Below are 26,385 nucleotides of genomic sequence, written 5' to 3'. Positions count from 1 at the left end.
TTTAAATGTATTTCCGTGAGAGCCATATAATTTTGTTTAACACCGAATACAACTAAATGCGTGCATTTTAAAGTAAGACCAACATTTTTAGAGTATAATAAGTCTCTTATTCTTTTTAATTCCATTGTTATTCAGAAGCTAACCAATAATAAATAAAATACTTCTTACCATTAATGTGACTTCTTGAACGGGTGCGGTAGAAAACGGATGGATGGATTAAAATGCACGAGAATGTGTTATATTTTGAAAGTTATTTTTAACACTGTGATTATCAGCGGAATTATTCATTATTTATCATGTTAAGCAATGTCAGCAAAGATTTATCTGAGCCAGATGCAGTCATGAAAAGAGCCACATTTGGCTCGAGAGCTATAGGTTCCCTACCCCTGTCCTAACATAAAACCTTTTGGATTCTGTTATCTCAACCGTTTTAAAGAAAGTCTCCACACACGTCAAATTTGAGGAAAATTCCCAGGACTTGTTTTTATTAAGAGAATTTCAGAACATAATAGAGGGACCGGACACCTGCGTTTTTTGAGATTTCCCAATTCAAATAGTTTAAAAAGAACAACGGTGTTTTTAAAAAAGGCGACTCTACAGCACAGATGGAGCAGTGGCTGTTTGTTTTCCTCTTTCTCATAACGCAGGGTCGTCAGGCATCGCTGTTCCAGGAATGTTTCACATGTTCGTCTTCCTCTTTCTTATGGACAACACGCTTAATTCTTTTCAAAAACACATTTTCAATGAGGACCCAAAAAAAAATTAAACCAAGATCATGAGACACGAGCAAAAAAAGGGAACTCACTGCACATTAAGAGGTCTAAAAGAAGCAGCCACGTTATAACATGGCTGAACCGTTAATAAAACATGAGTAGGGGGCAGGGGCCGAACTGTAGAAGGGGGTTTGTGGGGTGGGGTAACAACTACACAAGTCACATCAAAGCCAATCCAGCGAAGGGGGTGTTGGGGGGACACTTTCTACACCAAACAAGCCTTCAACAATCACGAAATGCCATTTAAAAAAGATTTTAGTGTGTTTGTCTTGCTTGCAGACACTTGATATGACCACTGCAAATCTGCAAGGTGCTCCATAATCAGCTTTGCTTTTTTGTGCTAAAAATCTGTACGGATACTTATAAAATCATTGATAAAAATATTCCTCTGTTAACAATACGCCTTGGAGGGAAACCGTGTGAGAGACTTGAGAGGGGAGCTTCGAGGGGAGTGTTGGGGACGCTGGGGGCAGTGGTGCTACTCTGACTTGGCCTCTTTGGCCTCCTCCGGGGCTTCCTCCTCCTAGGTAAGAACACAAGATGGAGGTCAGTCGGTGACGTTTTGGTGACTTAAAATGGACCTCGGCCGAAGTCGCCGCTCACCTCGTTGGTCTTGGCCTCGCCGTTCTCAGAGTGGTTTTCTTCATTGGCCTCTGCCTCGGCGTTCTCCTTTGACTTCTTGGTCTTCTTGTCCTCCTTCTTATCGTTCACAGCCTTTTCCTTCTGGATAAGACAACAGTGCAAAGACGTCAGCTTGGTGGAACATTGAGACGACTTCTCAGTCATGCGTGGTGCATGTTCTAGCTTACCTTCGCTGCCTTCTTCACCTTTGGTTCCTCCTTAGATGGGGCCGGTTTCTGTGGACCAAAGACAAAGTTTTTGTCCATTTACTATGTGTTTTAGTGTGCTAGAAAAACACACTTACAAACTGATTCAAACCTCAACTACTCTTGATCAGATATTTTTGACCTCAAAATGGCCACAGGAATTTGAGAAAAATCTAATTGCGATTTTTTAAAATTCTATACAACCTGTTAAAATGAGTGAAGAAAGGCATGTTACTTTTAGGGTTTCAAACTCAATTGAACTATATGGACTACTGGGGGTAAAGGCTCGTATTTACTTCAGAATCATGTTTTTACCACATGACTAAATCAGCCTGGATAACGCAGATTGCTCTTTATTTGCCCAGTGAGTGTTTGTTGTGCTGTAATATTTGTGTTACACCTGTAATTGTAGTTAGGGCCTAGTGCAGTGATCTTCAATGATTTCCAGGCCTCAAACCCCCTACTTATACATCTTGTATAATATTGTGTTTTAAATTAGACTATCAAAAGGTACCTTGTTGTGGTGCAATACTAAAATTTTCACATAACACAACATGGCGCCGCTAATCTCTACCTGGAAAATAGAGCGCTAATCACTAGCTATCTTAAATGCTTACTAAATATAACTGATATGTTTTCATTCATTATAAACCTGCAAGATACAGTAAGTAGGGTGGCCATGTCATTGTCATTTCTTAACTACACGAAAGTGCATCTAATCAATGTTAATGTGTATTTAAAGGTGTTAACATTTGTGGAAAAACAATAGGGGGAATAAAAATATATTTAAATAAAGTACAATCAACACAGAAAATTACCAACCCCCTGCGGACTCCCAGACCCTTTGTTGAAGACCTCTCATCGAGAGGGATTTAAGATTTCCATAATATATTTAGATATTAGCTGTCCAGAATGAGCTGGCTGCAATTACACTAAACTCTGAAGTTAGGTAGGGCCACAACATATAGTTGAAGACCCATGTTTCAGAATGTCAGTTAACAATTGTCTCAAGTTGCCACGTATTAGTACAATCTACAAAACTATACTTTCTAAAACATTTGGGTTTATTTTTGATCAGCTAGCAGGCCAAGGACATTACAATTGTTATATGTCTATCACTCAATTGTCGGGGATGAGAAACAAACCAGCCTCTTGAGATTAGGATGTTGCAATTAAATCCACAATGATGATACTATGTTGATTAATCTTGCAACCCTACTTTATAAGTCAAAATATACATATTGAAACTTATTTTATTCAGCAAAGTTGATATGTAAAGTTGCCCTGACTTAAAGCACTAGATAACAATTGGAAAATAGTCTGCAATATTGTTATTGCACGCCTAAATTGTCAAGTGCATCCATCCATTTTCTACCACTTGTCCCTTTTGCGGTCGCGGGGTATTCCTGTCCGTGTGCAGCATTTTAGAGGCTTATAAGAACTATTAACACTATATTATGCACAATATTGTCTACCCTTCCATGCAGATTGTGAATATAAAACATTGTTTGCATTGTGCAAACAATGTAACTAATGTCATAAAACTATGTTTAAATTAAAATAATACTAAACCCCAAATAATTTTTTGGGGTACAATATTTCACTCAAGGAATACACGTTATATAATTTCCCTGCATTGTCTGCCAATTGTGAAAATAAATTTTGTTTGCAACTGCAATTCATACAATATAACTTATTTAACATAGCTATATTATGTTTTAAAGTATACTAAACCCCAAATGTAACTTTTTTGTGCAATATTTATTTTAATGTTCATGCACACCGGGTTTCCATTGACATTATTTTGTTAAAAAACTCTACAATACGCTTGTGTATGCGCCGATAATAATATATATTCGGGATTTAAACACTTAAGTTTTGCTGGGGGTTTTAATCAAATTTGATCTTTTCTGCACCCTTTAGAGCAGTATTTAGCTTAAAAGTAAAAAAATATTGTGTTTTATCTGCAATCGCATTATTGAATGAATAATTAAAGCTTACATTAGTGTATTACATGAATAACTGTTCATTTTGCATAATTAGCTGTAACCCACACTTTAGTGCAGTTTATATTAATTATGTGTTATATAATATATGTTAGCCAATGTAAAGTTATTCATATGCGTGTCCTCTTACCGCCGATAACCGGGCTGATCTCCTCTTGGGCTAAAATAAAGCACAAGTTAATATCTGGGAATGCATACACGTAACAAATGTAAACATCATTTTTATTGTTAAAAAAAATGGTTACACGCGCGCTATGTAACCTGCGCCACGCTTACCTCCTCTTCTTCTGTTTCTTGTCTCTGCAAAACAAGAAATGTACAGATTGGTATCAAAATACAAAGAAAATATGTTTATAAAGGACAGGAAAAGACTTTAAAAAGACTTGTTAGCATAATGTGGTTGGGAACAAAGCAAGAGAAAAAACTTTTTCAACTCATGCAAAAACACCAACATGTGGCAAAAAAGGCGCATTTTCGGGGTTTAGGGGTTGGCAATGTGGCGGGAAAGCATGGCTGCCGAGAGGGGGGCTGAGAGCTGAGCCATGCGGGCCTCAGGGGACACATTTGCAAGGCCTGGGCCTCGCCTGCTCCCTTTTTTCTCTCCCCCAAGTCTGCCTCCCATTCAAAGCATGCAGCTCACATTTGAACGCTGGCGCGGGAGTCTCAGGGAGAGGAGGAGGGGAGACCTCCCTGTGACTCACAAGCGCCACCCGACGGTAGAGCCGCGCCACCGCAGCCATTTGGGACCACGAACAAAGAGAGAAAATATATAATTTTATCAAAACGCGCCAGCGAATGTGGGATTTTGTGGGCAAAATGCACGGGAAAGTCACCGTGGGATTTTCCCGCGGTGCTTTCGGAGCGGTTTGACGCGCGGACGGCGATGAGCGAGCCGTTTTGTTCTCGGTGTCTCGCCGACGACGAGAGCTGCAAAGCATGGCTGCTGCTTGCTTGTGCTTTAACTGCATGGAGGAGACTTCCAGCTCCCCCGACCGAAACAACGGCGGCTTGCATCGGCTAACAGACGGAAAATATTCAACGCGACGCGCAAAAAAATCCGCGTATTTTATTTCCCTTATGAATAAATTACTAACGGTATCCGAGCGCGGTAAATTCTGTTATAATTAAGTCATGTCTCGCAGGAATGTCTCGCGCGCGTGTGCATACATTTCGCGCTCGTCAAAGTGCGTTTGGTTTTTTAGGGGAAATGCTCACCTTTCTCCTGGGCATGTTGATCTCTTGGAGGTTTTTTCGCGCAAATCCAACTAAAAAACAGTTGTTTCTCAGTGCATGTGAAGACGAGTGTCTCCCCCTATGCTGGCCAGTGTAGTAAACACACTGAAACAGCGAGGCGAGTGGTTGAATGGGGGGAGGGGTGCGGCTAAACGCTTGATTGACAGCGGCGCGGGCCAATCAGAGGGCGCCGTTCGGGGGCTGCGGAACACTTGGAATTTTCGGAGCCCGGCGCGAATGGCTTCTTCCCCTGCTTCTTCTCGCAGGGAAGCCCACACGAATGAACGGGTTTGAGGGCCGCATTGGTTGTGTGTTTACGGTCGGGGAGCGGGTTGCGTGATTTGCTTTGTTTACACCCACCGCTAGTGCGCTTTCCGCCCTTAATTAAACGAACTTACGTATAACAATGTGCAATTCAATCGTCCAATATGGCGCCCACTCCTCTCGCCGACACATTTTTTTTTGTTTCCTAAATTCGTTTGAGTGGAAAGGCATGCGTCGTCTTCTCCACACGCCGGCAGGGGGCCCACTGAGCCCGTGTCTTCAACATCATGGCCGCCGTCCACTTTCACTCCCGGACAAAGACACACTTAATCGCCATTTTTTTTTTTTTTGTTGTTGCTTCCGTTAAATACCGGTGTGATTAAAACGTACTACAAAAACAACACCAGAATGCATGTTTTCTGCAGAAATACACCGTTGCCATTTTGGCTTTCTAGTTGTGCGTGTACGTGTCTCCGGCTCACAACCGAAGAGAGGGGCTGGAAGGGGCGGGGAGGCCGGGGAGAGGCGGAGGAGGAATGCAAAGCTCCATCTAGTGCACAGAGGAGGAGTATTTGCACACACACGCACATACACACACACACACGCAGTCTGCCTGCAACACAGGAATCAAACCCGAGGACTTTGTCGTTTTTTTGTGCAACAATTAATCCAATCCTGCAGAGCATTTGCGAGGAGCCAGAGAAAAGCACCCGGGACTGACCATGGTGATCAAAGTGTACATAGCCTCATCCTCCGGGTCCACTTCGGTAAGGGAGGAGAATGGCACAGCTTTGTTGTGATGTGTGCTTATTTTTTGCAGCATCATCTGCTCTCCAAGCCAATACGAGGGCAGTTGAACTTGGATTGAACTCACTTAGTGATGTGCCCTCAGGATGGAATTGTCTGACCCCTGCTTGCATGGCCACTCCTTATGAGTTTTGCATAGTCTGGGTTGTCTTTGGTAACTTTTGGTGCTGCGAGAGAAACTTGTTCAAGTGTTGTGGTTGTGTTGTCGCGATTTCCGACAAGCCGCTAGAAAACAGGAAATCAAACATTTGCTGCAAAATTCCCATGGTTTGGATCATCTGTGGTGTTTAGTTCCATGTCAGTTTTGTCTAGTGTAGGAAGGAATGATGTGATGCAATTCTTCAGGGATTTTTTAAAGACATGCAGCTGCAGAACAGTTTTTTTAAGGTCAGGACATAGTCTGATTAGCGTGCCAATACTGCAAAACAGTAAATCTTGCATATAAACTTCTAATGTGTGTGTACATAAATAGAGGTGGACGATACTGCAAATCTTGGTGTCAATCTGATAATAAGTAAATACAGAGCCAGTATGACTGATGCCAATACAGTGGTCCTTGAATTTAAGAATTTTTTGAGATTAGAGCTGTCTTTTGGCTAATTGGTATGCTTTAAATTAGAAGCAACAATTTCAGTGACAAGTATCCCGGCCTTTAAATGGTGTCGCGAATGCCATGGTGACCCTGTAAGATCAGCAAAACATTTGATCTTATTCGGATTAGTTTATAGCTAAAGATCTACATAACTTCATAGGCTCCAGCACCCCCCGCGACCCCGAAGGGAATAAGCGGTAGAAAATGGATGGATGGATGGATGGATGGAAAGGAAGAAAGTGAGTGTGAAAGACAGTGCTGAGAAGAAGACAGCCCTGATTGTTATTGAATTGAAGAAATATGTCATCAATAACATGAGTGTGTTGCCAACTTGTCGAGGTAGTTGGACCGTATCGCTGCTAGTCTGCACCACAATGAAGCAGACTGAGTTTAATGCCAGCCAAGAATGTTAATATAATTTCTAAACAGCATACATGTATCCATAAAAATAAAGAGAAGCAGCTGGAAGTGGATACTGTAGAAGTCCACTCTCCAAGGTAAATACTGTATATCATTATTACATTACTTCATAAAACTACTGAAGTTGTTATGGTGTGTTCTGTTTGTAGAATTGATTGATTGATTGATTGAGACTTTTATTGGGGCGTAGTGGCGAAGTTGGTAGAGTGGCTGTGCCAGCAATCGGAGTGTTGCTGGTTTCTGGGGTTCAATTCCCACCTTCTACCTTCCTAGTCACGTCCGTTGTGTCCTTGGGCAAGACACTTCACCCTTTGCCTCTGATGGCTGCTGGTTAGCGCCTTGCATGGCAGCTCCCGCCATCGGTGTGTGAATGGGTAAATGTGGAAATACTGTCAAAGCGCTTTGAGTACCTTGAAGGTAGAAAAGCGCTATACAAGTACAACCCATTTATTTTATCATTAGTAGATTGCACAGTACAGTACATATTCCGTACAATTGACCACTAAATGGTAACACCCGAATACGTTTTTCAACTTTTTTAAGTCGGGGTCCACGTTAATCAATTCATGGTACAAATATATACTATAAGCATAATGCAATCATCACAAGTTAATTATCAGAGTATATACATTGAATTATTTACGTTATTTACAATCCGGGGGGTGGGATGTGGAGGGGTTTGGGGCGTGGGGTTATGTTTGGTTGATATCAGCACTTCAGTCATCAACAATTATATCATCTGAGAAATGGACATTGAAACAGTGTAGGTCTGACTTCGTAGGATATGTACAGCGAGCAGTGAACATAGTGAGCTCAGAAAGCATAAGAACAAGTATATACATTTGATTATTTACATTTGATTATTTACAATCCGGGGAGGTGGGATGTGGTGGGGGGAGTGTGTTAGTCTAGAGTAGTAATTGCCTGGAGGTGTTCTTTTAGTGCAGTTTTGAAGGAGGGAAGAGATGCACTTTCTTTTACACCTGTTGGGAGCGCATTCCATATTGATGTGGCATAGAAGGAGATTGAGTTAAGACCTTTGTTAGATCGGAATCTGGGTTTAACGTGGTTTGTGGAGCTCCCCCTGGTGTTGTGGTTATGGCGGTCATTTACGTTATGGAAGTAGTTTGACATGTACTTCGGAATCAGGGAGGTGTAGCGAATTTTATAGACTAGGCTCAGTGCAAGTTGTTTTACACTGTCCTCCACCCTGAGCCAGCCCACTTTGGAGAAGTGGGTAGGAGTGAGGTGTGTTCTGGGGTGGAGGTCTAGAAGTAACCTGACTAGCTTGTTCTGGGATGTTTGGAAGTAGGAATTTCCGAGTTTAAACTGGAACGCCCCTTGAGAACGGATTTTCCACTCGGAATGTGGTAATATTCTCACCAGTTGGCTACAAAGATGGCTGCTCTGGATGTAAACAATGATATACGCTTCTATAATATCCGTTATTAGCACTTCTGATTCGTTTTTTGTCACACTAAATCAGCCATACACGATGTATTGATTAACGTTTGTATATGGGTTCCTTTACTCTAGCGTAAAAACAAATTTGTAAGTGTTTTTTTACTTTTACATTGCTAGCAATAGTGTCTGTGTTTCCGCTTAATACACCGTGTTTTATAAGTTGCAGAAAGAGTGCATATTTTAAGTTGTTTACATTCAGACAAGGCACGCGCAAAAATAGCTTTCGTGAATGTGGCCATCTTGATTTCCAACCTCGTCACTGGAACGCTCACAACTCTGCTGTGATGTCATTCTCAGCTCTGACTTTTAACTTCTGAAGTAAATGGAACACACCACGAGGAGTACATCCTACGTTGTTTTTGTACAATATTTGATATATAAAAGTCAGTTTTTATTTTTAAAACGCATGTTACATGTTAAAATTGTAATTTTTTGGGGGGTTCAAGCACCAATTTATTTGATCTTATCAATTTCAATGAGAGACACTGTTTGTGATACCGAACCAATTAAGCTCGTAAGTTGAGGCACTTCCCTACTGGTACTTCAAAATTGTTCAAGATCCTGGAACGATTATGAATTAATTGATCATTATTATAATCAGATTAGAAAACAGGACATTGACTAAGGTAAATGTAAAATTAATAAAAAAAAATGCAATTTTCACGCAATTATTTTTGCAAAATAATTTCACTAATGACAAATAAGTAAAGCAAAGGAAAAACTACAATTGGCTTTTATTCTGTGTCTCTCTGTCTCCAAAGTCCTCCTGTGTCCAAATATTCCCTGATTTTGCAAACTGAAGATGAAGTGGAAAATGGTTTCAGGGTAAAAGTATGTAGTGTCACAAGAAACAGTTAAAATGTTGACACTAATACACTAACCCTGACACACTTTGTCACCTGTATCACAAAGCTGACATGCCGACTATTTTTTCTTTAAACATACCCTTACTTCTTAAAATATATACAAAATTAACACAAAAAAAAATCAAAATCATCCCAGCATCCTTTAATTTTTAAGTATGTGGAAAAAAACACCCCTGTGGTAAGCAATATCACAATATATAAACAAAACAATACAACAATATGAATAACAACAAAAACGCTAATGTTAGTGAAAATAAACATAGACGAGAACCAATTGATCCATTGCTGATACTACTCTTGGTATTAATACTGCCAATATTTACATGGATCCTCCTATCCTCTACACAAAGACAAAGGTGGATTTATCGCATCATTTTAATTGAATGTGTTTTGTTGGTTTCGAAGTGCAATGCATCATACTGAGATCTTTCTGATAGTGAGGTACCTAATGATGTGGCGAGGATTTCTGTCAGTTCGGTGTCTTTTTGTTGTATTTTATTACTGTTACTTAATGGACATGGCCTTATCACCTTTGGGATGATGCACTTCCACTTAGCACAGAGCCTTTTTTTAGCCAAGCAGCACTAAGTGTTATTATTGCCGTTACAGTAAATGATTGTCAAAGACTGCAGCGGTATAAAAGGACAGACTCATGGTCTTATAGAACAACTCTCAGACGCACTTAGCCTGTCAAGACTATTTCAGTTTTGAGCGATGGGGAGCTTCATAAATGTGCATTTAGAAGCCAGGTTTGACATTACTGTATATATCAGCTCACTTTACACCTTCGATAGACCTTAGTCATGTTTACTGTCCAACAGGCTATCTTCTCAGTGCATAGTGGACTTGAGAACTGCTGAATGGCTGACAATAAATTCCCATATTTCCCAAGCTTATTGCAATAATAATAGCATTCCATTGTACTCGCAGAGAGAAAAAAAGATAAATATTGCGGTATCTCTTAAAGTTAATGTCTGTTTTTTGTGAACCCAAAACATTTTTCAAATTTTTTTGTGCGCAAAAATGGTTGAACCGCATTATTCAAAGGCATTTACACTTTAATAATAAATATTCAGTATATTCATTAGATCGGAAACAAGTCTTGTATTTAAAAAGAACAACATATGTGTGACAAGGCATTCACACAACTAGGAATGCAAAAAAATGTTCTGAAGACATTACCGATAACGTTTTACTTTTCTAGACCAATAACAATAACCGATAACTTAATCCAAGGCTAGCCCCTGGCATTTAATGCTATGACCACTAGAGGGGGGGTCACATGATTATGGGGGCCATTTCAGTGGATGATAATTAATAAGCAGATATGAATAGTAAAAGTATAAGTACATTAATAATCTATTTTACAGTTTGTCCCTCATAATGTTGACAAAATAATATAATAATAAATGGCACAATATGTTACTGCATACGTCAGTAGCTAAATTGGGAGCCTATGTTTGCTTACTTACTAATAAAAGACAAGTTGTCTAGTACGTTCACTGTTTTATTTAAGGACAAACTTGCAATAAGAAACATATGTTTGATGTACCCTAATATTTTTTGTTAAATTAAAGCCATTATGGTGCCCTTTATTTAGAAAAGTATCAAAATAATTTTGGTACCGGTACCAAAATATTGGTATCGGGACAACACTAGTAAGCACACAAATCTGGCATATGCCCTCTTTCATGGAAAGGTTTAGATGTATCAAGACTGAACTTGACGTGGCGTTTGCACATTTGTGGATACTTTGGCGACACACAGAAGTGGCCGTTCAGGCTTTGCCAAAATTACATTTCAACAATGTAAAAAGATCGAGGCAAGGACCCAAAACTCACTTTTTCGCCAACGTATTTAATGCTTCATATTCCTGTTATTATTCGTGAGGATGTCTATTAAATTATCTAAGCGATCATTTTGCAACCTATTGCTGTCACAATGTAGTCCTGTAACTCCAGCACAGCTTCATGGCAAGTCGGGAGTTGCAACACAAATGGCACCGAAGACGGTGGAGGAATGACCTGCCTTTGTGTCACATACGGCTGCTACATCAAGTAGCTCTCCTGCGTTATAATAATAAATACAGTAATCAAGCAAGCATCAAAGTCTTTCATACCCATTTTGATATGTGAGCATATTTACATTTAAAAGATTGCTAACTAAATATTACTTCATTTTCACATGGAACTCTAATCTGTTTGTGAGCAGGCTAATGTATGAACACATTTTGTTGTAAGTTATACAAATTATATCTATATTGTGGGTAATCAGAGTCACCCACCTCTTGTAAAGTTTTACGAAACATTAGGCCTTTTTCCACCGCAGGAACTTTCCCATTTAGCTGGTAAATAAAGTACCCACCTGTGTTTCCACCGAAACTACCCGGGTAGGTTTAGTTTTTCAGGAGCTATTATATAGTTCCTAGTAGCGAGGTCGGACTTTCAGGGGTCCCCAGGAACCTGAGCGGGGCGGACTGTGCTTTCAGGGAGTTTCTAAAACTTTGTAATCAAAGTTTCAACCACCATTAAAGTATGCAAGGACATCTTGTTTATGTTTATTTTTTTGTGTGTTTCTATTATAACATACTTAAACAACAAATAGAAAGAAGAACGAAAGGAATTTTCGACTTGCAGGAAATTTTGTCGTGCATCTTTGTGCTGAAGAACGCTGAGCAGTGAAACTATTTTGCAGTGTTGTTACTCAGCCTTAGTTTTTGAACTTGTATGCAGTTTTGTGCTATTTATACATTTTTACAAACTTTATTTTATACGGCAAGCTATGTGAAGTGAACAGTCTCTTTTAAACATATTTACAAAGGAATATATAGTATTCAGTCAGACTTAGCGGCAAGAGGAGCTGCTCACCGGGACTGCAACCTTGTTTTTTTAAGATAAATGTGAAATGAAGGGCGAGTTGAATGAAGGTAAATCATATCAAATATTAACTATTTAGTTTGTTACATGCTGTAAAAGTAGTCAGTGACGCTCTATTTGTGTAGTTATTTGCTTCAACCCAAGTGAACCAAATGCTAGTGCTAACAAGCTAACGCTTAATCTGATGTGTTTGGGTTGTTGCTGTGAGATAAACACTGACATGTATTGTTTATATATTGTTATTTACAGCTGAAATTGATCATAAAGACTTACTTGACCCTCGTGAATTCATCATTAAAGGCCTACTGAAATGCGATTTTCTTATTTAAACGGGGATAGCAGGTCCATTCTATGTGTCATACTTGATAATTTCGCGATATTGCCATATTTTTGCTGAAAGGATTTAGTAGAGAACATTGACGATAAAGTTCGCAACTTTTGGTCGCTGATAAAAAAGCCTTGCCTGTACCGGAAGTAGCAGACGATATGCGCGTGACGTCACAGGGTGTGGAGCTCCTCACATCTGCACATTGTTTACAATCATGGCCACCAGCAGCGAGAGCGATTTGGACCGAGAAAGCGACAATTTCCCCACTAATTTGAGCGAGGATGAAAGATTCGTGGATGAGGAGAGTGAAGGACTAGAGGGCAGTGGAAGCGATTCAGATAGGGAAGATGCTGTGAGAGGCGTGTGGGACCTGATATTCAGCTGGGAATGACTAAAACAGTAAATAAACACAAGACATATATATACTCTTATTAGCCACAACACAACCAGGCTTATATTCAATATGCCACAAATTATTGCTGCATAACAAACACCTCCCCCCTCCCGTCCATATAACCCGCCAATACAAATCAAACACCCGCACAACACACTCGATCCCAAAGCCCAAAGTACCGTTCACCTCCCCAAAGTTCATACAGCACATACCTGTATATTTCCCCAAAGTCCCCAAAGTTACGTACGTGACATGCACATAGCGGCACGCACGTACGGGCAAGCGATCAAATGTTTGAAAGCCGCAGCTGCGTACTGCGTTACACATACAAATTAGACAAAATGCTTATGGCAACATTCTGGTTGCGTACTCACGGTACCGCGTCTGCGTATCCAACTCAAAGTCCTCCTGGTAAGAGTCTCTGTTGTCCCAGTTCTCCACAGGCCAATGGTACAGCTTGACTGTCATCTTTCGGGAATGTAAACAATGAAACATCGGCTGTGTTTGTGTTGCTGCAGCCGGCCGAAATACACCGCTTCCCACCTACAGCTTTCTTCTTTGCTGTCTCCATTGTTCATTGAACAAATTGCAAAAGATTCACCAACACAGATGTCCAGAATACTGTGGAATTTTGCGATGAAAACAGACGACTTAATAGCTGGCCACAATGCTGTCCCAAAATGTCCTCTACAATCCGTGACGTCACGCGCAGGCGTCATCATACCGAGACGTTTTCAGCAGGATATTTCGCCCAAAATTTAAAATTGCACTTTAGTAATCTAACCCGGCCGTATTGGCATGTGTTGCAATTTTAAGATTTCATCATTGATATATAAACTATCAGACTGCGTGGTCGGTAGTAGTGGGTTTCAGTAGGCCTTTAATTGAGGGGCTGACTTTCTGATTGTTACACGCTGTGGACAAAAGCCTGACGTTTGATGTAAAATTTGGTACACTTGGTTTGTAAATCATATCGTTTTATATGTAATTGCTTTGTACTTCAGTTACCTACCCTTTTGTAAAAGAAATATCACTTAGCATTGCCTGTTTAGTTACATGGTATCAGTGTAGAAATATACTGTAGCACTCGCCCATACGTCATCAGCCTGATTTGTATAAACTACCCTGAACTGTAAAATGTGGTTAAAACACAAACCACAAACTTAACGTTTCTGAACTTTTGGGGGAAAAAAGGCCAATGACGGCGATTATCTTTTCAAACGGGGTCCAGCACTACTTTATGCCATGCACTTCCATCTCCTTTTTCACCTTCTTCCTGATTTCCGACTATTTATTTTTTATTTCAGCCTATGTGTGGTTCCCGGAGTCCACACTATTGACAGGTTTGCATATCCCATTCACTCGTCTTTCGTTCTCTCCAAACACGAGAAAGAAGCACCTACTACTGGACCCAAAAAAACAAAAGCCCTGATTTAATCTTTAATTTTTTTTAATGTTGTTTTGTGCACACCTGGAAGTAAGAAAGAGTCAAACAAAGATATGTTTGACAAACTGTACCTATAGATTTGTCCCAGTCAAATATGATATCACTATTATGATGGGGCTAAGGGCAGCACGGTGGTACAGGGGTTAGTGCATGTGCCTCACAATACGAAGGTCCTGAGTAGTCCTGAGTTCAATCCCGGGCTCTGGATCTTTCTGTGTGGAGTTTGCATGTTCTTCCCGTGACTGCGTGGGTTCCCTCCGGGTAATCCAGCTTCCTCCCACTTCCAAAGACATGCACCTGGGGATAAGTTGATTGGCAACACTAAATGGTCCCTAGTGTGTGAATGTGAGTGTTAATGTTGTCTGTCTATCTGTGTTGGCCCTGTGTTGAGGTGGCGACTTGTCCAGGGTGTACCCCGCCTTCCGCCCGGATGCAGCTGAGATAGGCTCCAGCACCCCCCGCGACCCCAAAAGGGACAAGCGGTAGAAAATGGATGGATGGATGATGGGGCTAACATAACATATCCATAAATCAGCAGTGAAATGTATGTATTATCTATAAGTGTATGCAAGAGTGGTGCGATCACGGCGTATTTTGATAGCAAACATAGATAAGAAAAATAGCTGATGCTCAGAAATGAAAAAGAAAACATGGCTTGAAGTCATTTATTAGCTGACACAAGTTGGTATCTTGAACAATGGTAAAGGGTAAGTTGTCCGACATCATCATATCCTTGATGAAATATTGCTTTAGCCCTCGGGTCGTCTCTGGCAAATCTTTCGCACTTTTCAAACACAGCGATGATTGGAACAAGCCCCACACCTTTACCTGTGACTGGCTTTGCAGCTTCTTTGGCAGCATGCGTCTTTGTAAGAGTTTCAAAACACCATCGTAGCGATGCTGGCTGATAAGGTTTGATGTGTTGAAGGCTGTTTATTTTCCCTTCTTGTGAAATGTTTGCAGAACATTTGGTGCAAATAGCACAAATAATATCTTCCTTTGAAAGAGTAAAGAAGTCCAACATAATTAACACCATGTTTGTTTACACTCTAGAACTTAAAAAAAAAAAGCCCAGTTATTGAAGCAATTTTTTAATGTTAGATAGATTGATAGATAGTACTTTACTGATTCCTTCAGGAGAGTTCCCTCAGGAAAATTAAAGTTCCAGCAGCAGTGTACAGAATTGTGATATAGTTTTAAAAGTAAACAATAAATAATGGGGTTATTATTTTGCATCCCCTGTCTTCCAAGTACCCCCCAGCCCCACACCCCCAGAGAGGAGTTGTACAGTCTGATGGCGTGTGGGACAAAATAGTTTTTGAGTCTATTAGTCCTGCACTTGGGATGAAGCAGTCTAGCACTGAACAGGCTCCTCTGGCTACTGATAACGGTATGCAGAGGGTGACTGGCATCATCCATGATGCTCAGTAGTTTTTCCACAGTCCTCTTCTCTGCCACCGTCACCAGTGAGTCCAGTTTTATTCCAATCGTAGAGCCGGCCCGCCTGATCAGTTTCTCCAGTCTGGAGCTGTCCTTAGATGTACTGCCGCCCCAGCACAATACGATGTACAACAGAACACTAGCAACTACAGACTGGTAGTACATCCACAAGAGTTTTTTGCAAATGTTGAAGGAGCGCAGCCTCCTCAGGAAGTACAGCCTACTCTGTCCTTTCCTGTACAAGTGGTCCGTGTTAACAGTCCAGTCCAGTTTGTTGTCCACCCACACCCCGAGGTACTTGATTTAGTGCACGGTCTGTACCTCGACTCCCTCGATCACATTAGGTTGTGACCTGGGACTCGACCTCCCAAAGTCAATGACCAGCTCCTTGGTCTTTGATGGATTGAGCTGCAAGAGGTTCCTGTGGCACCAGGCAGCAAAGTCCCTCACCAGGCTCCGAAGTTATCAGATTTATTATTGTAATGTCATAATTCCTAATGTCAATATCCAATAATTATTGTGCACTTCTCAAAAGGACAACTCATCAAAGACAATAATTATATTTAACGTCACTTTTAATAGACATATTATTATTGTGTGCTTTGTTTATAATATCTTGCCTTTTTTTTAAGTCAGAGATATTAGGAACATCCCATTAAGTTGAGCAAGTGTATGTGTATAGTGAGGGAATGTTTGAGTTGTATTAAAACAGCACCAATAGTAATAATGATCATGGTGGATACTGTATGCAGTGCCCATATGTTTTATACCTATTGCATTCTATTTCATAACTTCGAGTATTTCTTAGTAAAAGATCCTCTGGTAACTTGGTGACTTCATTAATAGTTAATTCAAATTGTGGCGCTGCAATGTTAACAAACATGCTGGTTGTTCTGAGCTAAGTCCTGTTATTTATTTGATGCCCAGCTCTACCTCACAAGCAAAGCAAGGAAGAAAGTGTTCATATTCACTGTTTTTCTCAAGAACCAAGAGCAATTTAATAGATGAAGTTTTTTTAGTCTTTATAATGTTTAGTTTTGTATGCGCAGACTTGTAGTACACCAGGTCTATTTTCATACAAAAGGCGCATGGGATTATAAAGCGCATTTAAGGGCTCATATTAGGATTTTTTTTTGTACATTTGAAACACATAACTTATAATGGTGGTTCGTTGGTCAAAATGTTGCATAGATTATGTTTTACAGACCATCCTTACAGCCGCTTTCTGACAGTCTCTTCAGGATACACCATTACGTGGGCGATCTTATTTATATGGCTCCACTTTGACAAAGTATTTTCCCTGTCGTCTTTGTTGTAGTTCTTAGCGCTTCCATAGTGAGTCTACTGACAGATATATTAGAAATATACTTTACTTTCTAATAAAAATGGCAAGAGTGGAGGATGAATGCACCACTAGAGGATAGCGAAAAAGAAGGAGCTTATTGACTACGATGCGGACTACAATGGCGGACACGCGCACATTTTCGGGACATATGCAGATCCCAAATACACATCATAAGGTACTAATAGGTAAGAAAAGTTGATTTTGCCTAATACTGCTTAACAAAACGCCAGTTAATATGTCTCCTAATGGGTGCCTTTTGGGGTCCTATACTCCATATGTTGAAGCACAGTACGTCTGACTACAGTAGCTGTAAAGCGCCGACAATCCATCAAGCTGTGCGGCTTCATAGCTTACCAAAGTCCTACTAAAATATTTAACAGATTTTTAAGCACCTTGTGTAATGTTCTATATTCTCAATGAAACGTTTTGGGCTTACAAGCATCATTTTTATTGAACAGGCCTCAACTTGCAGTCCACACATATCTCTTATGTGTGACTGCCATCTACTGGTCACACTTATTACACCATGTACCAAATAAAAGTGCTTCGAGGTCAGTAAGCACAACCAAAATTAATCCGTACATTAGGCGCACCGGGTCATAAGGCGCACTGTCAATTTTTGAGAAAATGAAAGGATTTTAAGTGTCCCTTACAATCAGAAAATCTCTCAACACTCATTGCACCTATTATTGTTGCATATAGATTTCAAACCACATCCTGCAACATGTCTTTATTACATACTATACACACTGGAGCCACACAATTGAACAATTTCCTTATTGCCATGATAAAGTCATATAATATAAGTTCATGACAGGGGACAGGGTGCATTCATTGTATTTGTGTATGTTCTTCTTATGTGTTTCTTCTAAGAGTTTGTAGGTCAGACATTGTGTAATGGGTCGATTTAAGGTCCCCCCCCCCCCCCCCCCCCACCTACCCAGGCTGCAGTGCCAGTGAGGGAATTCAGCCAAAAGTGTTCTTTTGTAATGCTGACTGAGTTTAAGCTTGGGTGGAGGCTACTGTTATATGTACTTTATTATTATTTTTTTTTCTTTTTTCTTTTCTTAGTTTCTTTTCCTAATAAAGTTGTTTTAATCCCCCCCCCCCACACGTGTAAAGCGACTTTGGGTATTTAGAAAAGCGCTATATAAATCCCAGGTATTATTATTATTATTATTACTGTTGCTGTCAAATGTCCAGCAATTGTCTGGTCTTTACACAATCTTGATGTAATTCCCAGAAAACTATTATTCCTCTTTCACACACAAAGAGTTGACAAAAGATTTTCCTGGCGGACCACCACAAATAAATTTGGTGCTACCTATAAACCCTCACTTATAAGCACATTCTAACAAGACTTTCTGTGAATCTAGCTTGTTATTACAACTCCATACAATAGAGGGCAGTATGCGTTCGAACTCCGCTTATTAACACACGTCATTAAGGCTGCAGCTATCAATTGATTTATTAATTAAGTAATCTATAAATTAGTTTGTTTGATTAATCGAGTAATCTGATAAAACACACTTTATAGCTTCAATGCATATTAAGGAAACAGTTAAAATAAACTTGCCATAACCTTTGTATTTCTAATCAATGCACAACAGAACACACACACACACACACACACACACACACACACACACACACACACACACACACACACACACACACACACACACACACACACACACACACACACACACACACACACACACACACACACACACACACACACACATATATATATATATATACAGTGGGGCAAAAAAGTATTTAGTCAGCCACCCATTGATTGTCAATGGGTGGCTGACTAAATACTTGTTTGCCCCACTGTATATATATATATATATATATATATATATATATATATATATATATATATATATATATATATATATATATATATATATATATATATATATATATATATATGTATAATATATATATATATATACACACATATACATGTATATGCATACATATATATGTATGCGTATATATATATATATATACGCATACATGTATATGTATATATATATATATATATATATATATATACATATATATATATATATATATATATATATATATATATATATATATATATATATATACATATACATATATATATATATATATATATATATATATATATATATATATATATATATATATATATATATATATACATGTGTGTGTGTGTATATATACACGTACACATATATGTATGCGTATATATATATATACACATACATATATATGTATGCATATACATGTATATGTGTGTATATATATATATATATATTATACATATATATATACAAAATATATAACATTATATATATATATATATATATATATATATATATATATATATATATATATATATATATATATATATGTATATATATATATATATATATATATACATACACTGTATATCAATGCTTTTGTTGAAATGTATTTAATCATTTGAATCAATTAATCATTGCAGTACTACATTTCATATTTGCTTAGTCTGCCACAGAATCAGAAGATGTAGCAGCAGGGATCTTTGTTGTGAAATTAGCAACTAGCTAAAAGTGACAAGCTAAAAGCACAACTTTGTCTTGTTTGAGACGTAAAAACAATGACAAAAAAGTGGATTAAATTTGTATTTTCATGCTTTGTTTTTTTTGCATCATGGCCAATTATGCAAAATAACAATGATGTCAATGTACCCACCACAAGCAGATGTGAGACCTTTGGGAAATACCAGTCTGTATCTCAAAGGGGAACAGCACTTTTTTGTTTTGCCCAACAACCTCAATACTCGTGTAAGACAAAAGCACATATGTATTTCTTTTTTTTTAATGCATTCTAACTAGTAAATAAACCTTAGCAAAAGTCAGCTAACAAGGGAGCCAATCGGAGTCACTCAATTACACCTGCGAAGACTTTTATCAATATTTTATATACATGCTGTAGTATAAATAGTAACAGGCACATTCATAATAACATTTAATATTTACTGTACATATTGTGCTCATTTTAAGCATATGGCAGCATATTGGTTTCACACGCATCACAAAGTTCGCTTTTCCCTTCAACAACAACAGCAACTACTACTCATGCAGTCTTCAAGAGAGCTAACGATTAATTTCGGAGAAATGATGATTCAGAATCTTCCTTTTTTTAGTAAGGACGATGGGCCATGAGTTTTAGAAGCTGTGTTTTAAACAATTTCTAAACAAGAAATTCAAACTACAACCATAATAAAACAAAAACTTACTGTACAATGTCTGGTCTCGCTCGGATGCCGTCTGATGGGATGTTCGTATCTTCCCGTTTAGATGAAGAATTAATCATAATCCTCATGAAATGTTTAAAAACAGGTGGCCGCAAATAAGCATTTTTTTCGTGTCTTTCGGTCTAAGTTGAATGTCAAAGTTGACTACTGTAACTCCTTGGTTCTACTTCTACTTCTAGCCATATTTTATGATGTAAGAATGTATAAAAAAAAAGAAAAACATATGTGTTTTTGTCTTGCATAAGGATTGTGATTGATAGACAAAATTCCAAAAAAGTGCAGTACCCTTTTAACATATAACGTATATAAGAATGTTTTAAAACAAATGGTGGATCGTGTGTTTTGTTGTAATTGAGTGAACCCTTAGTATACTTTACAGACTATTGATCGCAACCTGTGCTTGATATAGTACATCTAATCAATTCCTGCCCTTGTCTGACTGTTGTAAATGCCTGCATGACCTTTTTAGGGATTGATTAATTTATTCTTACTTCCTTGACACCAAAGCAATATTGCATACCTGAGATTGTCTAATCTCTGGAACTATTGTGTATTGCAATGAACCATCAGATCTTTTAGGTTCAAAACTGTACTGTTTCTCTCAAAATGTTCTAACATTGTGTACTAAAGTATGGTGAAAATCAATTCATATTATGAACAATTTACATTGCAACATGTTGAGCCGTAACTGATTACATAAGGACAACTCTCCTAGCCCAACCTTGAGTCATTAGGTTTGTATTTCGGTGTATGACAGGGGATTGCTAAAATACAATTGCAGATTCTGTGGTGTGTATTGAAGTACTTCTAATTCTCATACATTTAAGGCTAAACATGTTGACAATTTTACCGCTTTTGCCAATGGTCCATATTTCAAAGGATATCTGACCCAAGTTGCCCAATGGATCTAAGGTCGAAGGTCTCATGCAAAGTTGATGTCCCTTGTTGCTTCCTTACAGCTCACTTGTGTTGTTATCTTTCTCAAACAATCAGGTATTGTTTCTGGTCGAGCCCGACTGATGATAAAGGATTGAAGTCTCTGCAGGTGGGGGCAAAGATCATTATAATAATTTTTATTTCACTGCTTAGAGACTTTTCACTCATGATTGTTGGTGTTGTTTTTCGTTTTCTTCTTGTCTCTGGATGTAGGTGGATTTATACGAAAAGTGTGGAAAAAAATATGGTGCCATGTGGGGAATGACCTGCATCAGCAGTTTTCATTCTCCGCGTATTAGAAACACCTGATCCATTTCTAGTCAAACAATGAGTCTGCTGTTTTTGCACGAGGCCGATCTCAGTGTTATTTGCATGCATGGACAAGCTATTTCACCAAATTGTGAGAGGGAACACAGATTGTGGAACTGAAACCAATAAAGCAGACTCTTGATTCTGCACTCGAGCATTTGTATAGTTTGAATCAACACAGCAGCTTGTGTCCTGGCGTACTGTAAGATAGATAAGGACAAGAAGATAAACAGCAGTAAGAGCTGAGAGGAGTTGTTTATTACCACTCCCAAAACCTTCTTGTTGGTTTTCTTCGTATCAAAACGACCAGATTATATAGAATTTTGCAAAAAACAAAACTTTTTATTACAGTGGCTCAAAATAGAGAATGTTATGCTTAACCAGTTACAATGCAAGTATATTCCAAAACAAGTCTGGTTAAAGAGAGGGTGTGAAAGTTGTTCCTTAAGAGAGAGGACTGTGTGTGTTTCAGGGTGAGTGTGTCTCTGGTAGTTCCAAGCCGCTGTCACGTTGTTCCAAGGAGAGTACCTTTTTATCTAAATGTTTCAAGTTTAAATGATGGGAGGGGCATGATAATATCAACTGGCGTTGTGTCATGAATTTGGCTCAGTTTGGCACCAGGTGTGCGTTAGTGTGCAGTTTACGGTGTACTTGTTTGTGTCTACTCGCAAAAGGCCATATTTGGCTCGTGTCTGACTGGTTACCTCCTTTCGAGACCCAGAGGAGCTCTTGTTTCCGTCTGGCCTTGTAGGGCCATCCTCACTCTGACTCGCACCCATCAAAGCCCTATTGGACAATGCACACAAACACACGGGCACATAGAAAGAGGCGGGGTTAAGATACAGCACAACACACCCTTTTGCCCATTTCTAGTCAGGGGCACCTATTATATTCCTGAAACGAAAAAAAAAAATCCACACAACAAGATGCAATGTTATGAAATACCATGAAGGATGGGTATCTTTCACATTTGAATCGATTCCCGGTACCTGGGAATCAGTGGCGATTGCTCTAACACTGCAAGAGATGCTCAGCTTCCCCTAAAATGTAAAAAAAAATATGTGGTGAAATATGCACTTTTGTGTTTACATTTCATTGACTAAATATTTGCAAGAATGCGTTTAACTTTTATTCAGAATTAGCTACTTCCGCAACAGCTGACGAGACTTTCTTCTCCTTCATTGTGGCAGAGTCACAGAGGATTAAACAGTGTTAACGACCCCGAAAGGGACAAGCGGTAGAAAATGGATGGATGGAAAGCGGACTTTGATGAAAGAGCACAGAGTGGGTTTTTCCACTGCAGCCAAACTAGACAGTCATTGGATTAATGCTCGGCTTTGTCCCGCCCATCGGACGCCGAATCTCTCTGGACGTGAATGAAAAGTGGACTTTGTCTGATGCTGAATCCCTTTTTGATTGACAGCAAAATGAGCGAATCAGCGTTCTTGAAATATAAACCACTGCCAGAGCATGCTTCAAGTTTTTTTCCGTTGTTCCAAGTTGATATAGAGCATTTTACAATCCTGAAGTGACGTTTTCTTGGTGAAATTGAGCATCTTTATATCTTTTATCTGGTATTGGAGATTGTACTCTTGTTTAGGGTGTTGCTGATAATGAGCTTCCCTTCCCTTGCCATTTTAGTGCTTTTAGATCTTACAGCTGCCTTTGATACAGTCGACCACACAATTCTTTTAGACCGCCTGAGAGACTGTGTGGGTGTCAGGGGGACTGCATTAGAGTGGTTCAGATCCTACCTGTCAGAGAGGTCCTTCTCTGTCAGGCTGGGGGACGCCACCTCTTCTTCTGCTCCGCTTTACTGTGGTGTCACCCAGGGATCCGTTCTAGGCCCCATCCTGTTTTCCTTGTACATTCTCCCTCTTGGAGAGATTTTTAAGAAACATGGAGTGTCTTATCACTTTTATGCAGATGACTGCCAAATGTATATGCCAATTTCAAAAGGCCACGGCCCCCTGACACCCCTTCTCAACTGTCTATATGATGTCAAGGCTTGGTTAGCCCAGAATTTTTTAATAATGAATGAGGGAAAAACGGAAATTTCAGTTTTTGGTCCGGCCCTCACTGACTTGGGACCATTGCAAAATGATGTGCGTCCCAAAGTCACCAGCCTTGGCGTCACTATAGACAGCGATTTTAAATTTGACAAACAAGTCAATGGCGTTTTAAAATCGTGTTTTTATCATCTTCGTCTTTTAGCAAAGGTAAAACCATTTTTATCTTTTAACCTTTTTGAACAAGTCGTGCATGCTTTTATTTCAAGTCGCCTGGACTACTGCAATGCACTTTATGCTGGCATTAGCCAAAAAGCTCTCTCCCGGTTGCAGTTAGTCCAGAACGCGGCAGCACGACTTTTAACAGGGGCCAGGAAACGCCAGCATATAACCCCAATTCTTCGGAGTTTGCATTGGCTCCCTGTTCATTTTAGAATTGATTTTAAATCCTTGCTGTTTGTTTTTAAAGCTTTACATGGACTGGCACCTCAGTATATCTCGGACCTCATCCAAATTTACACTCCTGCGCGCGCTCTGAGGTCCGAGAGCCAGCTCCAGCTCGTGGTGCCCAGGACGAGACTTAAAACCAGGGGAGACAGGGCCTTCTCTGTGGTCGACCCTAAACTCTGGAACACTCTGCCCCTCCATGTTCAAACTGCTTCCACAGTGGAGTGTTTTAAGTCTCGTCTTAAGACCCACTTTTATTCTTTGGCTTTTAACACTACGTGTGTTGTGTGGTCTTCTGTCCTCGGTTGTCCTGTGTGGTTAGGGTTAGGGTTATAAATTTTGATGTCTATTTTACTGTTTTAATTGGTTTTACCCTTTAAAATCGTTTTTAATCATATTTATTTTTTATATTTTCTCTGTATTGTTTTTTTATTCATTTATTCTTTGTTTTTATTCAGTCATTGGTGTAGCATAATATTGTTTTTAATATTGTTTTTAATATCGTTTTTAATATTGTTTTTAATATTGTTTTTAACATGGCTGTGCAGCACTTTGGAAACGTTCTTGTTGTGTAAATGTGCTATATAAATAAAGTGGATTGGATTGGATTGGATCTTAAAAGACCAGCAGTCGCCACTGCTGGGAATCGATATAGGTACCGATTTTTGGCACTTTTGTGTGTGTTAAAATGTTTCAATAAATGTTGATTGTATAAGAACAAAAATATTTTTCTTTAGCACTGAGCTGTGCTATCCAGTTATCTTTTATTCTTACATTTCTGTGTCTCATAAGTAAATGCAAGTACTGTACTATACTGTATTTTATAGGGTACTTTGGATTAGTGTTTGTAAATATGATTCTTTTTACTGACCCGGGTACCCATGAGTCACTCACCGAAGTGAATGGATTCACTTGATTCACCAATCACAAAATGCATGCGCAAAAGCTTGCACATGGTAACTGCACGTTAAGGCTCGCCCCCACTCTATATACTTGATTCATCTGTCATCGAGTATATGTGCAGAACCTCACAATTCATTTGGTTTGCTCATCACAGAGCGCATGTGATGAGAAATTGCCCATGATTGGCAACTGCACGAGTCCTGCGCCATCCGTCAACAGTTATAAGGGTCATGCGAACAGACAGTAACAAGTAATCCCATTTAATAACACCAGCAAAAGTTAATGCTGCACAACTTTCGAGGTAACAGTATCGATTCTACAATTGTGAAAACAATGAAAGATATGTTCACTTTGACTTGATAAACTGCAGCCTTTATTCACAGTCTCAATAGCTGACAGCGTGTTTGTCAACCACTCATGTCTCTCTCTCTGTCTGTGTCCCCTCACCCATGTGCAACTAATAACAATAATAATGCAATTTGAATGAGATCGCTGCATCGCCATTATAGGATAATGAAAGTCTATTTATCATATGTGAGGCAGACGGTGCAACGAAGACATCCATAATAGTGATTGTCAGTGATGTGTTGATGCATCATACGCATACAGAAAAAAATAAAAAAACCTGAACAATAGTGCAACATTACAATAAGATTGGACAGTGCAATAATAAATATAATAACGGGCTATAACAGAGAAAAACAGGCTCACGCAGATGCAAGTTCAATCAGTTCACTTCCTGACTCGCTGACGTCGATGGCCCCGCCCCCAAAAACCAGCGAGTGAGTGCCCTAAAAGGGGACCTGTTATAAGCAAACCCAACTTTTCTTACATATTGGTATCTGTTTTTGTGTATTTGGGATCTGCATAAGTCCCAACAATTTGAAACCAAACCATGGAGGCATGTTAGGGATATTTATAAAACAAACCTGCCTTCCTTCATACTTCCTCCAAACGCTTTTTCCCCAAGTGTGGCGTCAGCGGAAATATCCCTATGTGGTAAAGATTTACCAGGAGAGTTTTGCACTAGTCAGCCCTTGTAGTCCGACGCCGTTGTCAATAAGCTCCTTCTTTTTCTCTATCCTCTTGTTTTGGAAGAAGACGGCGGCGTGGCGAAGTTGGTAGAGTGGCCGTGCCAGCAATCGGAGGGTTGCTGGTTACTGGGGTTCAATCCCCACCTTCTACCATCCTAGTCACGTCCGTTGTGTCCTTGGGCAAGACACTTCACCCTTGCCCCTGATGGGTGCTGGTTAGCGCCTTGCATGGCAGCTCCCGCCATCAGTGTGTGAATGTGTGTGTGAATGGGTGAATGTGGAAATACTGTCAAAGCGCTTTGAGTACCTTGAAGGTAGAAAAGCGCTATACAAGTATAACCCATTTATCATTTATTTATTTATTTAAGAC

At 39.3% G+C, this 26,385-nt stretch overlaps 2 protein-coding genes across 2 annotated transcripts in view; one reads left to right on the top strand and one right to left on the bottom strand.

The window, feature by feature from the left end:
* Window positions 1-897: 897 nt before the first annotated feature.
* Window positions 898-4,964, bottom strand: hmgn6 (high mobility group nucleosome binding domain 6). The gene is made up of 6 exons (XM_062045529.1): window positions 4,822-4,964; window positions 3,883-3,906; window positions 3,737-3,766; window positions 1,583-1,630; window positions 1,377-1,496; window positions 898-1,296 (listed from the first exon to the last, which is right to left on the bottom strand). Exons 1-6 carry the CDS (start codon window positions 4,834-4,836, stop codon window positions 1,252-1,254), a joined length of 282 nt encoding a protein of 93 aa, XP_061901513.1. The 5' UTR covers window positions 4,837-4,964; the 3' UTR covers window positions 898-1,251.
* Window positions 4,965-5,660: 696 nt separating this feature from the next.
* Window positions 5,661-26,385, top strand: part of sh3bgrl (SH3 domain binding glutamate-rich protein like) — a 35,309-nt gene continuing 14,584 nt past the window's right edge. The window contains exon 1 of the mRNA XM_062045528.1: window positions 5,661-5,870. Within this exon, the coding sequence (XP_061901512.1) occupies window positions 5,826-5,870 (45 nt within the window). The 5' untranslated portion in view covers window positions 5,661-5,825. The remainder of the gene's footprint in view (window positions 5,871-26,385) is intronic.

Source organism: Entelurus aequoreus, linkage group LG04 (genome assembly GCF_033978785.1).
Source record: "Entelurus aequoreus isolate RoL-2023_Sb linkage group LG04, RoL_Eaeq_v1.1, whole genome shotgun sequence".
NCBI lineage: Eukaryota > Metazoa > Chordata > Actinopteri > Syngnathiformes > Syngnathidae > Entelurus > Entelurus aequoreus.
Note: the sequence above shows the minus strand (reverse complement) of the source record. Positions and strands in the feature narration are given on the sequence as shown.

What these genes read in the sequence shown, in the direction of transcription:
- hmgn6 (XM_062045529.1), bottom strand. An exon ending in AAGAAACAGAAGAAGAGGAG is followed by an intron (nt 3,767 to 3,882) that starts GTAAGCGTGGCG and finishes GCTTTATTTTAG; the next exon opens with CCCAAGAGGAGATCAGCCCG. An exon ending in GATCAGCCCGGTTATCGGCG is followed by an intron (nt 1,631 to 3,736) that starts GTAAGAGGACAC and finishes TTTGGTCCACAG; the next exon opens with AAACCGGCCCCATCTAAGGA.